General features: G+C 40.4%; 1 protein-coding gene across 5 annotated transcripts in view; it reads left to right on the top strand.

Annotated features, from left to right (window-relative positions):
* ABCA8 (ATP binding cassette subfamily A member 8) overlaps window positions 1–14,257 on the top strand; it is a 79,456-nt gene extending 65,199 nt beyond the window's left edge. For 3 of the 5 annotated variants that reach the window (XM_033181970.1, XM_033181968.1, XM_033181971.1), the window contains 14 exons: window positions 253–372; window positions 1,174–1,239; window positions 1,687–1,778; window positions 2,911–3,031; window positions 3,653–3,770; window positions 4,409–4,500; window positions 7,959–8,119; window positions 8,937–9,012; window positions 9,086–9,180; window positions 9,905–10,024; window positions 10,246–10,386; window positions 11,763–11,842; window positions 13,184–13,239; window positions 13,358–14,257. In XM_033181970.1, the coding sequence (XP_033037861.1) occupies window positions 253–372; window positions 1,174–1,239; window positions 1,687–1,778; window positions 2,911–3,031; window positions 3,653–3,770; window positions 4,409–4,500; window positions 7,959–8,119; window positions 8,937–9,012; window positions 9,086–9,180; window positions 9,905–10,024; window positions 10,246–10,386; window positions 11,763–11,842; window positions 13,184–13,239; window positions 13,358–13,456 (1,437 nt within the window). In that variant the 3' untranslated portion in view covers window positions 13,457–14,257. The remainder of the gene's footprint in view (window positions 1–252; window positions 373–1,173; window positions 1,240–1,686; window positions 1,779–2,910; window positions 3,032–3,652; window positions 3,771–4,408; window positions 4,501–7,958; window positions 8,120–8,936; window positions 9,013–9,085; window positions 9,181–9,904; window positions 10,025–10,245; window positions 10,387–11,762; window positions 11,843–13,183; window positions 13,240–13,357) is intronic. The other 2 variants (XM_033181969.1, XR_004430393.1) reach the window with 2 other exon arrangements.
* Window positions 14,258–15,894: the final 1,637 nt, after the last annotated feature.

Genomic DNA, 15,894 nt, shown 5'->3' with positions numbered 1-15,894 from the left:
AAAAAAAAAAAAACAGAAAGAAATTCTACATATCACATCCTAGATTTATCAAGTGATGTCTCATTTGTGAAATTCTAAGCCAAAGGAATTTGGCTAAGTCACTAAAATAAACTGTTAATGGAGATACACTGATTTCAGCTTGGTTAGCGAGATTGAAGTTGAAATTACTAATATCTTCAAGATGAGCCTCTTGATTTGGAACTTACATTGAAATTCAGGGTGATTAACCTTCAAAATTGCTTTTTTTTTTAGATCACTGTATTCTCTGTGGCTGGATTTGCGTTCAATATCTTTGAAAGTGATATTCCATTTATCTTCACTTTTTTAATACCACCTGCCACAATGATTGGCTGTTTGTTCTTATCTTCTCATGTAAGTAATGACACAGTCTGTCCCAGTCCCCTGAAACTGATGACCAACTGTGAAATTTTGCCCAGTGTTGAAGGTCTACTACAACATGTTTAAAGTGCATGGGGTTCAAACATTTCTACCTCATGGAATACAACTGATTTTCTCCCAGATAAGACAATATGTTCCAGCTGACTGGTCATGGAAAATCTGGTCCTGGTTAATATGTGGGGAGGAAGGGTTTAAGGAGTGGTGGGAAATAGAGTAGTCCTTACACTCATGTGGGGATTTATTTCCTCCTTGATATGCTCGGCTTTAGAAGGAAGCAAATGAAATGTCCCTAATCTTGGGGATTTCAGAGTTCTAAGGAAGCACCCGATATAAGCAAAGTCCTTTTTTCTGGCTGACTGATACCTATACTTCTGCAAAAGGAAGGAAGTTACAGTACGTGAGTGAAGAGATATCTATGGGAAGGGGAAAGGTAGAGAAGGGGCCTCACAAAGAGAAACAATAGGCACAGGAAGGGGTGTGAAGTTCTGTGTGAGAAGAATGAACACTGTCTCTCACTGTTTGGGGAGGTCAGCACGGATCTCCAGGATTCTCTTGCCATGTGATTAGTAACTGATAAATCCTATGGCTTCAAACAAAAGTTCATAGACCTTGGGAGGAAAGAAGACAGCCCCTTGCTTTGCACTTTAGAAAGGGCACTTAACGTGATATCATGGTCAAATGTGAGCAGGCCTGTTTAGGGCCAATTCACATATGTGTGGACAAATTTTAGGAAACAAAAATCTCCCAGTTTAGCAATTATCTTTTCTTTTGCAGCTTCTCTTTTCTTCTCTCTTTTCTGAAGAACAAATGGATGTACAGCCATTTCTGGTATTCCTAATCGTAAGAACACACTCTTCTTTAAAAATTATCACTTTTTACTAAATTTAATAGTTTTCATTCCTGTACACACTGTGAAACATTTTTATTAAGGTAAAGATATAGATATCTATAGCCCAAGGAGATATAATGATTATAAAATCTGGAAGAATTATTTTTACAAAGATCAACTGGCTAGCTAATGTGCCTCCCAAATTTTAAGGACACTGTACAACTGTTAGAGGAGATGAGAAAGTAATGATATCACGTAACTATAGTTGTTTCCTGTGTTTCTATAAAAAAGATTGAAAATGAACTTGATAGCTTCATAATTTGCTAGATAGCTTATTAGAAATTTGCAATTAGTTAACTGAATGCATTTTTGTAGAAGTTCAGTTATTTATAGCACATCTCTGATATTGAACAATTGTCTTTTTATGTTTCTAATCATGCCTCTCTCTTTATTCCTAGCCTTTCCTTCATTTTTTCATTTTTCTTTTTATTCTTCGATGTCTGGAATGGAAGTTTGGAAAGAAATCAATGAGAAAGGATCCTTTCTTTAGGTTGGAAAAAACAAATCAGATTTTTATTTTGTTGATCAATATCATAAAATATTTTTCATGCATAAATCAATTCATTAACAAAGAGGTGCCGTGTGCTAGGATAGGCTGGAGTAGGAACCATGGACGCATACAAATAATGCAGATCCAGATACCTAAACCCAAGAAGATTATGATCTAATGGAAGAAACAGACCTGAAACATGGAGTATTAAGGCTCTGTCTGCCACTATCCACAGTGGAGCACTGGGGAAAGTTAAATGTGGCTCGTCCCACCTAACAAAACAGTATATTGCCAGTGGAAGAAATGCTGTCCATCCAGGAGGAAGGAACAGAATAATCCACTGACCAAGGACAGCAATAGCTGTGTTCTTTTCCTAGTAGTGAGCATCCCAGCAGGTGGATGACAGACCGGTTTGGTTATTAATGGGACTTAAAAACTGAGACTATTTTTGGCACCATACAAAGAAGAGCGACCATAAGCATCTTACTCCCTCTGTGTCTCCTGTACCACATCAGTTTCATCTTTCGCTATTACAGAAAGTTGGATGGGAGACTGCCAAGATGAGAACAGACCTTTAATCTTCTGAGATCAGTATGAAGGAGGCACTAGAATGAGATCAGTATGAAGGAGGCACTTCAGGAGGCACTACTGAGATCAGTATGAAGGAGGCACTAGAGAGACTAGAATAAGTATATCCTGGCTATGATCAGACTTAGAATGGAGAGGAAAGGTCAATATGCCACATATTCCAAAGAAATGAGGGATCAAGCATCTAACTTGTATTTTGCTAGAAACTCCTGATTACAAATATTCTGGCCCATTTTCCCCATGAAAACATAATGATGTCAACATGTTGGTGTCAAAGCTATGGTTCCCAGAAAAATTACTCCATTGAGTTATGATATAAAAATTCTTTGCCAGCTATTAGGTTTCAAGTTAAAACTGATACTGAAAAAATGTATTTCTATAGATAAGATAAGCAAGGAGGTTGTAAGGGGATGGGAGTTGTGAAGGGAGATTATGATGGTTTGTTAATTGCTCGTACTGCTCAAACATAAGCTTTAAAGAATGCAACTTTTGACACAAAAATGAAAGCCAGAAATCAATTATTAATGGATGGTTTTGACTCTAGAATTTCTCCAAGAAGCAGTGATGTGTGTCAAAATCCAGAAGAACCAGAAGGAGAAGATGAAGATGTTCAGATGGAAAGAGTGAGAACAGCAAATGCCTTGAATTCTACTAATTTTGATGAGGTAAAACGTTACACAAAGGTTTTTTTACTAGTCAGTCTACCAGTCTAATTCTCTAATGATTTTGAGTTTCTCTTTTCCTTACAAATGAGGATCACTATTTTAGTAGGTAGTCATCATTTTTACAATTAAATGAGCAGACGAAAAGTCACATTAACTCTTTTGTTCTTCTTAGAATAAATTAAAAATAGAGTGCAATAGAAATTATCAAAGCCAAGAAAGAATTTCAGAAACTGAACTAAGCAACAAACATCATTGCTTGTTGGAGAAAGTGCACAGTACAAATTCAGGGTCAGGTCCAGCCCACAGCATTTGTTTTGTTGTTTGAGGATAATCAGTGCTTCTCTAAGTCTTATTGCCCCGTTTGTTCTGAAAGGACAGGCAAGCTGTATAAAATAATGTGCTCCTGAAAAAACTGCCTTTGTAGGAGAGGAAAATGACAATCTCTCCTCTCCAAAACCAAGGGTTAGGCTAAGGACATGGCCAAGAAGCATGTCACCAAATAGAAGGTCTTCTTTGATCCATGACTGGGGCAACAAAGGGTCCAACTAATGAGAAGATGGAATTTTGTTTCAAAGCTAATGGAGAGAATTAAGGTCTGACATAACTTCTTGTCATTTACAGAAGCCAGTCATTATTGCCAGCTGTCTACGCAAGGAGTATGTGGGGAAGCGGAAAGGCTGTTTTTCCAAGAGGAAGAATAAGATAGCCACAAGAAATGTCTCCTTCTGTGTTAGAAAAGGTTGGCCATGGGGATCTTCCACTGCTGGCTCAGAGTCCTCCTTAGAGCTTCCTGATTCCTAATGAGCATTATTCTGGATACCACCTCTTGGTTCACATGCAGACCCAGAGGAGACAATGATAGCATCCTTTACATGTTTCATTTCTGACTTAAATTAACTCATCTCATGAAGAGGAGCCTAGTCACATCTACAATGAAACCATAAGTTCTCTAATAAGATGAACTTTTGAAGTCATAACATTTCTATTAAATGAACACAATTGATTTCCTAATGTTCATTGTTTTTCACAAGATAATGGACAAGATGTACTAGCACACTCTGAAGGCTTGGCCAGCAAGTGTTAGATGACCTCAGTTTGTGCCAATATTGCACCAAAGTTAGGATCACAGGAGACAGAATATGACACACCTGAGTGGTTTTGCCACTTCCCATCAGTGTGACTTTGCACAGGTAACCCCATCATTGAGAGCTTCTGCCCCAACAGCATAAGAAGGCACTACAATAACTTCTCAGGGTGGTTGTGACAATTAAATGACAACTAATAGCAAATGCTTGTCACATTGTGAGACTTCAACCATGTTTTACTCTTAATGTTACCATTAAAATAGATTAATATTAAGTATAACTTTTTTTTCAGGTGAAGTTTTAGGATTATTAGGACACAATGGAGCTGGTAAAAGCACATCCATTAAGGTGATAACTGGAGACACAAAACCAACTGCTGGACAGGTAGGTGAATTATGTGGAAATATGTTATTTAATGGTGAAATAGATTTGTAAGATTTGATGACCTTAAAAACAACGAATATCACTTAATCATTAGGTAACTGAAGTGATTAATGAATACACAGGAGAATAAATTCATGAATTATCACATAAATGCACATAAAAGTTAAGCACTGAAAGGGTGTCACAGAATCCTTAGGGTGTCGCTTTTCCAGTCAAAACCTCTGGAGCTGGTGGTGCCTTTGCCCAAGTTTGGCTCAAACCCACTGCATTCTTTCTGCCCACTCAGCTCAGCAGGCTGCACTCTGTTTATGCCACCAGCCTGGATCCCAAGCCTGCCAAGAGTGAGGCAGGCACAGAGTGGTGATGGGTGTGTGAGCAAGCATGGGGTCTGGTTGCTGCACACAGCCTGGCATGCTGGTTGTGGCAAGGCAGGCAGCTCCAGGCACAGGCACAGGCACCAGCTCCATGTAAGGCTGTGGCTGGAGCAGGCATACTGCAAGCAGCTTCCACTGCAGGCACCGAAAAACGTGGTGGCACCCAGAAGCTTGTAAGTGCCAGGAACCACAGAGTCCTAAAGAGGGTGTCACAGCCCTGGCTTGGGGAGTCCCTAAGCCTGGGATCCCTGAAGGGTTGCAGCTCTTCTCCCCTCATTGCCCACAACATGGCAAGCAGGGGGCGTGTTTCAGCCCTGTTAGTGTTACAGCTCTTTCAGTCCCACCATTTGGCAGGTCCTGAGTTCTTGTCCCATGTCCAGGAAGAATGAAGTATGTGGACAACTGGAGGTGAGGAGCTTCACTGAGTGACAGAATAGCTCTCAGGAGACCCAAAGTGGGTCTCCTATTTGCAGACAGGTCATCTTGATGAGTGTCCAGCTCTTACTAGAGAGGAGACCCAAAGTGGGTAGCACCTTTCTGCAGCTGGTAGTCCCTATGTCTGTGTGAATCTGGCTGAGTCCAGGATTTTTATGGGCTCAGAAATGAGAAAGTGTGGGCCAACTGGTCCCTGAGTAGCCTTGGGCAGGCCTGGAAAAAGCACCGTAAGTTCTCACTCTGGGCCACAGACCCCACCTAGAACTGGCAGCCTGGCCCCCAGACTTCAGGCCATCCTTGACTGGAAGGTGGGGTTTCACCAGAGAACCACCCCCTTTCTACCCAGGAGCCTGTGTGCCTCCTGCCATCAACATGCCATCTATAGCACCCAGGCTGTTTGTGCTGAGCGGCACCTGCAGGTCTGTGCCAAGCTGCCCTCAGCACCCCCCTGGCTTCCCTCTCACACTTGTCAGGGCCTAAAGTCCAGAGGGGGCTGAGGCGGCAGGAGGCTGGCATATCGGTGCCACCCTGGGTGTATACACACCCAGCAGGGTTGCAACAACACCTGGACTCAGCCACAACTTTGCTCCAAAATTGGAGCAAGCACCAGCCCCCGAGAATCAGTAACGGGCGCCCCAATTCAGTAAAGGGCAAGGCTCCCATCTGTTTCTGGCCCCCACCAGCCCCCAAGAGTACACAGCCCCAGTCACACCTCCCCTGCTACAGCCAGCATCTTCCCTGTGGCTGCTCCAGACAGGCTGCCATTGCCATCAAGGAGTAATTATTAAAGGCATTAAGACGTCTCCCTTGCTGCAGATGGCATCTTCACAGCAGCGGCTGCAGACAGGCTGCAGCCACCTTCAAGGGGTAATTATTAAAGGCATTAAGAGAGAATGTCCAGTATCAGAAATTAAATTAATGCCAGAAATCATAAAATCCTATGTATACTGCCATCAGTCACATGGATTTGCACTTTTAGTGAGCACTGTCTTTCCAGTATGTAATATTTACTCTTTAGTAAAACTTTAAAAAAATAAAAAAAATAAAAAAACCTGTATTAGACAGTTGTCCTTCACAAAGTGCTCAGTTGTTGGAACATACACTTTTGTGCAAATGCAACTGTTTCTTGTGAGTGTTTTCAAGAAATATATCAAAAATGAGATACAAGGAGGTGAAATTGACTTTAATTGTACTTGCAATTTAGATGTATAAGGTGGCTAGGCAAACAGAAAAAGAGCTCAGGTTTATCTAAGAGAGACATCGTGTGGTAGAGATAAAACATTTTCTCCCAAATTCTATGGCAGAAAATAGAAAACCTTAAGAACTCTTTTACAAAGAATGTCCAGAGGAAGTACAGAACAGAATATAAGGCAGATACTTGTGGAACCGTACCATGGGAAAGGGGCTAGTAGTCAAGCCAAGAAAGGAAGACAGCTTGGAATGCTATTGACAAATATCTCACTAAAGAAAGAAGAGAAAATGGACATTCACAGTCCCTCTGTAGCCACGGTGAGAGCGGATGTTCATGAAGATGCCTGTCTGCTGGTGGCTTGGCCAATTCTAACTTAGCCCTTAACTTCAATCGTGAACACCCTCCAACTCAGCCACCACCTGGGCTCTAAGTCAGTATTTTATTCCTCATTAAGCATGGGAGGAAAGGAGATAATTGCTCATTAATACGTTGGAATGAAATCTTTTAAAAAGTAAGTCTGATCTGAACTAGAAAGCTAGCCATTTGAGTGTCACAAAATGAGCTTAATTGGATCAGCCAGTGTGAGTTTTTCTTAATCCATGCATTCTCCTGATTAAATACTTTCAGTGACCACTCGCTGCTCTACGGCTGGAAAGACACAACCCTCCTTGTCTTGCAGGTAGCTACAGGAGCTGGCTTCCCTGTCCCTCCTGCCTCATCTTTGTCCTTCCCGTCAAGCTTCCACATCAAGCTTCATCCCCGTACAGGGCTTTGGTCTCGCTTTTTGCTCTGCCCCAAATTCCTTGCCTTTTGTCTTTTTTCCATGACTAGCATCTTCTCCTCTTTGTTGAAATGGCCCCTCAGCAGACAGGCTCTTTCTAATTACCCTACCTACTGTCACTTCCCCAGTTATTCTCTACGCCAGCCTCCTGAATTTCCACAACAGCACAACTTTTGATCTGTCTCTACTCTGTGTATTGATTTTTCTACTTGTTTATTGCCTGATTCACTCAGTAGAATGAAAACTCCTGATAACAGAGGCACTAGTTATTCCACCCTCCACTGTACCCACAGGCAACATAGCACTCGTTACACAGGAGGTACTCAAAAGATGTTGATCCATGAGTGAAATTAAATAGTAACTCAATCAATGTATTTCATTTTGACAGTGATTTTTAAAAAATTGATATCAACTGTTGGCCAGGATGGACAGGCACCACATTTATGGGATATTGGATTTTTCAGCTAAGATTGGATTGTTGGCTGTGGACATACTTATTTTCATGTATTTGCTGTCTGACAGCCTTTCTCCAATGCAAAATGATTACAGATTATTAAATCCAATGAGGTCCTAGAGTTCCTCCAGTTTTTCTAGGTTTGTGAAGAGAAAGATGTCATGGATATAGTCAAAGAAGCAGTGCATAATGTAGGTTCTGAGAGGGAACTTTCATCTGCAGGTGCAACTGAAAGGGAGCAGTGGAGGGGATGCCCTGGAGTTCCTGGGGTACTGCCCTCAGGAGAATGCACTGTGGCCCAACCTGACAGTGAGGCAGCACCTGGAGGTGTACGCCGCCGTGAAAGGGCTGAGGAAAGGGGATGCTGAGGTTGCCATCACACGGTACACAGAGGAGCCATATCTGTTCTATACCCAAGGGAGGGTGGAGGGGAAGGTTGGGAGTGATGACCCTCACAGGAAATTCGGGATGGGAGACTCTGAATGCTGACCCAGGTCATGCTGGGTAGATTTGCAACTAGAAACTCCTTTCCTGGATGTCAAAGTGTTAAGTTTCTTTCTCATATTAAATAAAAACATTTAAAAAGGCTGGGCGCAGTGACTCATGCCTCTAATCCCAGCACTTTGGGAGGCCGAGGCAGGTGGATTGCTTGAGCTCATGAGTTTCAGATCAGCCTAGGCAACTTGGTGAAACCCCATCTCTTAAGAAAAAAAATGCAAAAATTAGCCGGGCATGGTGGTGTGCACCTGTGGTCCCAGCTACTTGGGAGACTGAGGTGGGAGTATGACTTGAGCCAGGAGGCAGAGGCTGCAGTGAGCCAAGATTGCACCGCCGCACTCCAGCCTGGGGCATAGAGTCAGACCTTGTCCCCAAAAATAATAATAATAATAAAATTTAAAATTTAAAAAGTAATTATTCATTGTTAAAATGTATAGAAAATACTAAAATTTGGACTGTCATAGAACAACTATTTGGATATAATGACATGTCCTTCTATTTCTTCAAAAGGCAACATTATCTTTTGTGGAGGAGCAAATCAGCCAGTAATACCACCCCTCCTTCCCCCATACTGCCCCCAACACCACCACATTATTTCCAGAACTGCGTTTTTGAGCTCTGATCCTCCACCCTTGCTTGGGTTATCCTCTTATCTACTTCCGCCTTGTCAAGAAGACTGTACAACTCTCCTGTTTCCTTCAGGTTAGTGGATGCACTCAAGCTGCAGGACCAGCTGAAGTCTCCTGTGAAGACCTTGTCAGAGGGAATAAAGCGAAAGGTACGGGCAGGGCTTGGTGTTGCTCTGCAAGTGCCATAGATGGGAACCAGATAGGCTCTTCCTCCCGTTGCAGCTGTGCTTTGTCCTGAGCATCCTGGGGAACCCATCAGTGGTACTTCTGGATGAGCCGTCGACCGGGATGGACCCCGAGGGGCAGCAGCAAATGTGGTGAGGAACATTACCACGGTCAGAGCCAGCGTGGATGACTTGCATGAAGTTTGTGAACCATTTTTCTTCTGTAAAAATTGTCCTTTAAACTTTTTTGTGGAGGAAAAAAAAAAAAACTATCAATGTCACTTGTAAAACCAATACTTTGAAAAAAAATCTTTCCCTGATAATATTTTATAAACATTTCCTATTGAAGAAAGAATTACCATTGTTAGGGCCCGTAGATCTCACTCTTGAGTTTCATAAGTGCTCAGTTGCTCTTTTAGGTGCATTTCTGGATCACAATCACGTAGTGTTCCGTACTTAGCATGAGAACAGTAGTTCTCATTAAGGTGTAAAGGTGATTGTCATTGTGTGCATTTACTGTGCATTTATTTTCTTCTCACTAGGTCGTGAGATGCTGTTGTTAAATTTTATGTCATTCTGTTCCCCTTCACACAGACTTCTCATAAACAAGCCTCTCTTGCTTAGCACTTCTTCTTGAATACAACCCTGTAATGAATGTTGTGTTCTATAAACACCCCTCTTCCAATGCATGATTCCAGTTTAACAGCTCTCACCTAGCTTGCCCTTCCTCATCCTATCTGCCCTACCAAGAACCCTCTTTTGCTTAATCTCTTTTTGCTAATTATTCACATGCATGCCAGTTAAAAATTCTTTTCTCTATCTCTTTCTGATTATTTAGAGGATTTCCTAAATTGCAAATCATCTCTTGACATTATAGGCAGGCCATCCGGGCCACCTTTAGAAACACGGAAAGGGGCGCCCTCCTGACCACCCACTACATGGCAGAGGCTGAGGCTGTGTGTGACCGAGTGGCCATCATGGTGTCCGGGAGGTTGAGGTGAGTGCCTGTCCTGGATCCACACTTGAACTCAAGGTGCATTGCTGGAAAATGTTGTCTGTGGGCAGGGAGAGATCACTGAAAACACTGAAATGACTGTGCCCAGGTCTAACAATAGGGACCTTGAGACAATGCTAGCAGCAAATCAAGGTTCTCAAACATTATACTGAATGTTTTTTTTTCTCCTTTCTCATATGACCTCATCCTCCTCCTACCTCCAGATGTATCGGTTCCATCCAACACCTGAAAAGCAAATTTGGCAAAGATTACCTGCTGGAGATGAAGGTGAAGAACCTGGCACAAGTGGAGCCCCTCCACGCAGAGATCCTGAGGCTTTTCCCCCAGGCTGCTCGGCAGGAAAGGTAAACGTGGTTGTTGTTTTGGAAATGGTACCAAATGTTCAATGTTACTTGTCAGTTATGTTGACTCATAGTCATTCAAAAGGAAAACCTAAAAGAAAGGGATTATTTGTTGGATTCTGCAGGAAGTAAACCGGAGAAGAGACAGCAGATGTAAGAGCTGATACAGCAAGTATCATGGTCTCACTATGTGCCAGGGGCTGTCCTGGTATTGTGTTATCCTATCCAAAACTTACAGAGACTTTTCAGCGTAGACATAACTCTTCCAGCGAAAAGTGAGTGGACTTCAAAAAAGGGTTGTGAGGGACATTTACAGGGACCTTCGTAATTGAAATTGATTACTATCTTTATGAAGAGGAAATTGGCCGAGAGACAGGTTGGGTCACATGAGGAGTTAACAAGTGGCAGAACCAAGAGGTGAACCTAATTATTTTATTTCAAATCAATTAACATTTTCAATTTTATGTAAAATCTGGTAACAGCACCATCCAGATGTATTTATTTTCATAGACAGAAAAAAATTAAAGAGTAGCCTTAGGATCATTTTTAACACCTAGAATTTATAGCAGATGATAGATAATTTAGGAGTTAGGTGAAAAAAATAATAACAAGGAGAAATAAGTCATAATAATAACAATGTGGGAAAATATATTTCTACAGTGTAATATAAATGGAAAAGCAACGCTATAATTCAATGTCCAGCTCATGGCTGTATAGAAATACATCATGAAGCCATAGGGAATAAGCAAAATAGGTGAGAATGATGCACCATAAACATATGTAATGATGTCTTATGAAATGAAATGTATATCTTCCTAATTTTCAAATGATGAAAAGACAAACATTTGTCCGAGAAACAAAATATTAAAAATTGTTGTTGCCCACATTTTTGGTGTTGAATTCCTGCTCTTCTAACCAGAGGCTCAATTACATTATCCTATATTAGGTAGGCAATTTGAGTAGGATGGAGGAGAAGGAGAGATATGTGACTTGTGGGAAATATATCTAGATTTCCACCCTATTTGAGGAACTTTAAGAAACTATGCAGTATAAGTTCCTCATTGAAGGCTGAAGTTGAAGATCAAGTATTCAGTTAGAAAATAAGGTGGAAGGTGACTTTTGCAAATCTTGAAATATCATCTGGACAGCCCCTACTCACTTCCATCCAAGGGGCCAACAACACTAAACTGTCTGAGTATTACACTCCCTTCCCCCAGTTCTCCTTGTGAACTGCTTCCTTTTGATTAATATTGACTCACCCTACGCTTTTTTCCTACACCAAACTGACTCTCATTTATAGAAATAACAACCCATATACAAAGCTACACAAATCAAAACAATATGGCACTCTATTCTGTTCCATTGATCTTTCCTCTCAGGTACTCCTCTCTGATGGTTTATAAGTTGCCAGTGGAAGATGTGAGACCTTTAGCCCAAGCTTTCTTCAAATTAGAGAAGGGTAAGAAATATGACTTTGAAATAAGACCCTGGAAAGAAGATAATTTCGAATTGTAAAATAATCATCTTTATGACAAAAATGAAATGTGACAAAATGCACTAAATTTTAAAGTTACAATCTCAAATTGAATTTTAGTAAGACCAAAATCAAGGAGCTGGAGGGATTCTCTGTGTCTGTGCCAGGAGATAATGAGAGTGATTGTTTTCACTTGCTTTGTGGGGTTTTGTCATGTATTTTTCACATATATTGGTACAACCTAAGTCAAAACTCATTTATATATGCATTTAAGAAAATTGTCCTTTAAAACATCTATGCATATATATGTAAAATTAAATTTTCATGGACCAGTATATTATTTTGCTGTCTTAGGCTGTATATTAAGAAACTGACTCCTGTCTGATCGTTGAAACAATCTCCTCGCATCTGTCACATTTTAAAGCTAACTGCCCTGCATCTGTCATCACAGGCTCATGTTTTCCTTGCAATTTTAGCTCATTAACTCTGCTACTCTGAACTGTGCTAGTCAGAACTCCCTCGTTATGCTATTTTCATTGTCACTGCTCAGTGATATATCTTTGCTTGCTTATCCCCTGCCCTAAGGAAGAGATTCAGATCTTCTAGTTCTAGAGGAATTGTCTAACTTCCTAGAGCATCAGGAATTGTCTGATTCTCTCCTTGAGAGCATCTGTGGTCACAGTAATGCTCTTCTTTTCATGCTCTGATGGATCTGAGCAATCCAACTTTCTGGGCCCTGTGGTCATTCACAGCACTCTCCAGGTTGGCAACAAGCTCAGTACTGACCTGAAACTTTTGGTGGCATATTTCCAATCTGCTGAGCTCCTGTTAGAGCCCTAACTGCCTCTCCCAGTCTATTTTGGTCAATAAGAACAGTTTCTAACCCAATCAGGGGAAGCTGCAATGGTTTTTGGATAGAGGTCTGTGAAGATGCCTGCTCTCTAAAACAGCTCACAAATCATGCTCTATAATCTTCTGATGCAAGCCTTTTCAAAATGTGTCTGGTTTCCACCTCTTTCTGTGTTGAATGTGCAAAACCCACTGGCTTATAGGCAAGAAAGAAAGCTTACTCAGTACCATTTTCTCCATTAAATACAGTTCGCAAAAACTGCACAACATACAAGCATAGTCCAAGCACTTTTTTTCCCAAACCTAAATAAATGCATTGGTGTATTCTTAACTGAATGATGTACTTAAGACATGAATGAATATTACCTTAACCTATTTATTTAAGATTTAAAAAAATATATCCTTTGTACTATATGTTGATTTATGAGACCTCTAGATATGAAATATATGAACTAATACATGTTCATCCTTATGCAGTTAAACAGAGCTTTGACCTAGAGGAGTACAGCCTCTCACAGTCTACCCTGGAGCAGGTGGGTCACTTTTAGCGATTCTATATCATCCATGGTATATGTGTATAATGTATTCCCTTGGAGCTGCAAAGACAATATGGCATTATTCTCCTCTCTTTATTTCTTCCTTCCCTTTCAGGTTTTCCTAGAGCTCTCCAAGGAGCAGGAGCTGGGTGATTTTGAGGAGGATTTTGATTCCTCGGTGAAGTGGAAACTCCTCCCCAAGGAAGAGCCTTAAAACCCCAAATTCTGTATTCCTTTTTAAACCCGTGGTGTGTTTTTCTTAATACATTTATTTTTATAGCATCAATGTTCTGTTTTTAGAAACTATATTATAAGTACAGAAATGGTTCTTTGTGTGGTGGGAGGAGGAGGTATGGGTGATGGGTAAGTGCCGTGTCCGTGTGGACAGAGGCATTTGACTAAGCCAACCTCCTCTCACAGCCCGTGAATCTGTGCAGGCCACCCTGGTTCCATTTTTCTGTGTAATACCGAATAAACAAATTTACTTTTATATGATGGTATAAGTTTGTAGATATGCTAAACAAATTTTGTTTAAATTTTTTAAATAAAAATCTTAAAACACTTTTTTTCTAACCTAGACTGAGAAATTCATGTGTTTACTCTTCTGGGTATTTGATACTTTGTAAAGTTGATATTTTCCTAAGAATTTAACATGTCATACTTTTTGAAATAGATTCAAGTGTGTTTCTTATTGCTAAAAATACTCAATGTCATGGGTCATAGTATCTGATATCAATATAGTTGATACCATTTCCACAGCTAACACCATGATGTAGGCATAAACTGAAAACCAAAAACCTACTATTTCAAATATATTGTACTTTTTTTATTTCTGCAAGCCAACTGTGTGCCATTTTCCTTGGACTTTTAAATACAGACTTTAGTGATGTCTATATTGTAACTGATCTTTTGTGGATATTTGTCACTTAGTTTCAGAAAGTTCACAAATGTAGCAACAGGTCACATGACTGAGTAGGTAGAAAATGTGAAATAAATCTCATATGTAGTTTTGAAATATGTTTTCTAGTTCATGTGTCTTTGTCTTAACTCGGTGGCCTCCTACTTACAAATTTCATTAAAAATAATTTCTGATATAAGCATAATTACTGGACTTTAAGACCCATAATAGGATTTTCTGCTATACTATTTAAGCTAACGTTTGGGATATTAGCCTAATTATTACCCTTGCTTACCAAGTATAACAATGAAACACCAGCTCTACATACTTCCTGGTACTGCACTCCTTCATGTTTACAGCCATAAAACCAGACAGTTAACACAGAAAAGAATATTTATATTTCTATTTGCTAGGGCTTAAGTTTGTCTGTCTAATTCAACTTTTGTGTTATACAGAAATATGCTGGGATTTGGAATCCCAAGAAATAGAAGTCTTATTTTTTATATATACATTTGGAGTAAATCGTACAACCCTGTCAAGCCTTAATGTACTCCACTGCTGCTAGTTGGGGTGGATTTCAGGAATTAAACCCTTCTTATTTTTAGATATGCAAATCTGTGTTCAAAGGGACAAGTAACTTAACCAAGATTACTCAACTGGTCATTAGCCCATCCAGCGTTCAACAACGACTGATACCAAAGCCCATGTTTTTCCCACTACCTCAAGCTGACTCAAGCACTTACCGATAACTTAATTCAGAAGGCAGTGGACATAGAAAACCCGGAAGCTTCTTGATGTGCTTACAATTCAATCAGAAGTGAAAGTACGCATACTTAGTAGAAAGCAAAAATACAACAATATTATATAATCAAATGTTACATGGCATGCTATCAACAAAGGTGCTGTCTACAAAAATTAAGATCCATTTTGAACTAAGGTTATCTAATGAAGATTCTTATGAGTGAAAAGGAATTTAACCTTGATTTTAAAGAAAACATTGAGTTCACAAGGGGAAAAAAGAACAATAACATTCTGAGTAAGAAAAACTGAAGAGCATCAATATATAGGGTAATTCACCATCGATAGTTAGGATTGCTTACTCTAGTTGTATTACCAAGCTAAAGAAGAAGACATGGTTTTTATGTTAGTGGAGTTTTCATCCAGAGTATGAAAAAATGTTGAAATTGGCCGGGCGCGGTGGCTCAAGCCTGTAATCCCAGCACTTTGGGAGGCCGAGACGGGCGGATCACGAGGTCGGGAGATCGACACCATCCTGGCTAACACGGTGAAACCTCGTCTCTACTAAAAAATACAAAAAACTAGTCGGGCGAGGTGGCGGGCGCCTGTAGCCCCAGCTACTCGGGAGGCTGAGGCAGGAGAATGGCATAAACCCGGGAGGCAGAGCTTGCAGTGAGCTGAGATCCGGCCACTGCACTCCAGCCTGGGCGACAGAGCGAGACTCTGTCTCAAAAAAAAAAAAAGAAAAGAAAAAATGTTGAAATTAATATTATAATTACATGTATTTCTTGAGCAAAGAAGTTTATTCCTTTGTTGAGTCACCCCTGGAGAAGGCACATAATTAAATACTTAAAGTAACAACAATATATTTTGGCTAACAGTCTCTCTCAAATAAGGTGAGTGACTCTGGAGATCCTTGGACAGAAAAAAAAAATTTCTCTGTGCTTTGTGCTGCTCCCCATGTATAGCTTCAAATTGCTGTCTTGAACGCACATGAAAAACCCATGATCACCTCT

The sequence above is a fragment of the Trachypithecus francoisi genome, unplaced genomic scaffold (assembly GCF_009764315.1).
Source record: "Trachypithecus francoisi isolate TF-2019V2 unplaced genomic scaffold, Tfra_2.0 Lachesis_group20, whole genome shotgun sequence".
NCBI lineage: Eukaryota > Metazoa > Chordata > Mammalia > Primates > Cercopithecidae > Trachypithecus > Trachypithecus francoisi.
The sequence above is the reverse complement of the archived record's forward strand: the minus strand, read 5'-3'. Positions and strand labels throughout refer to the sequence as shown.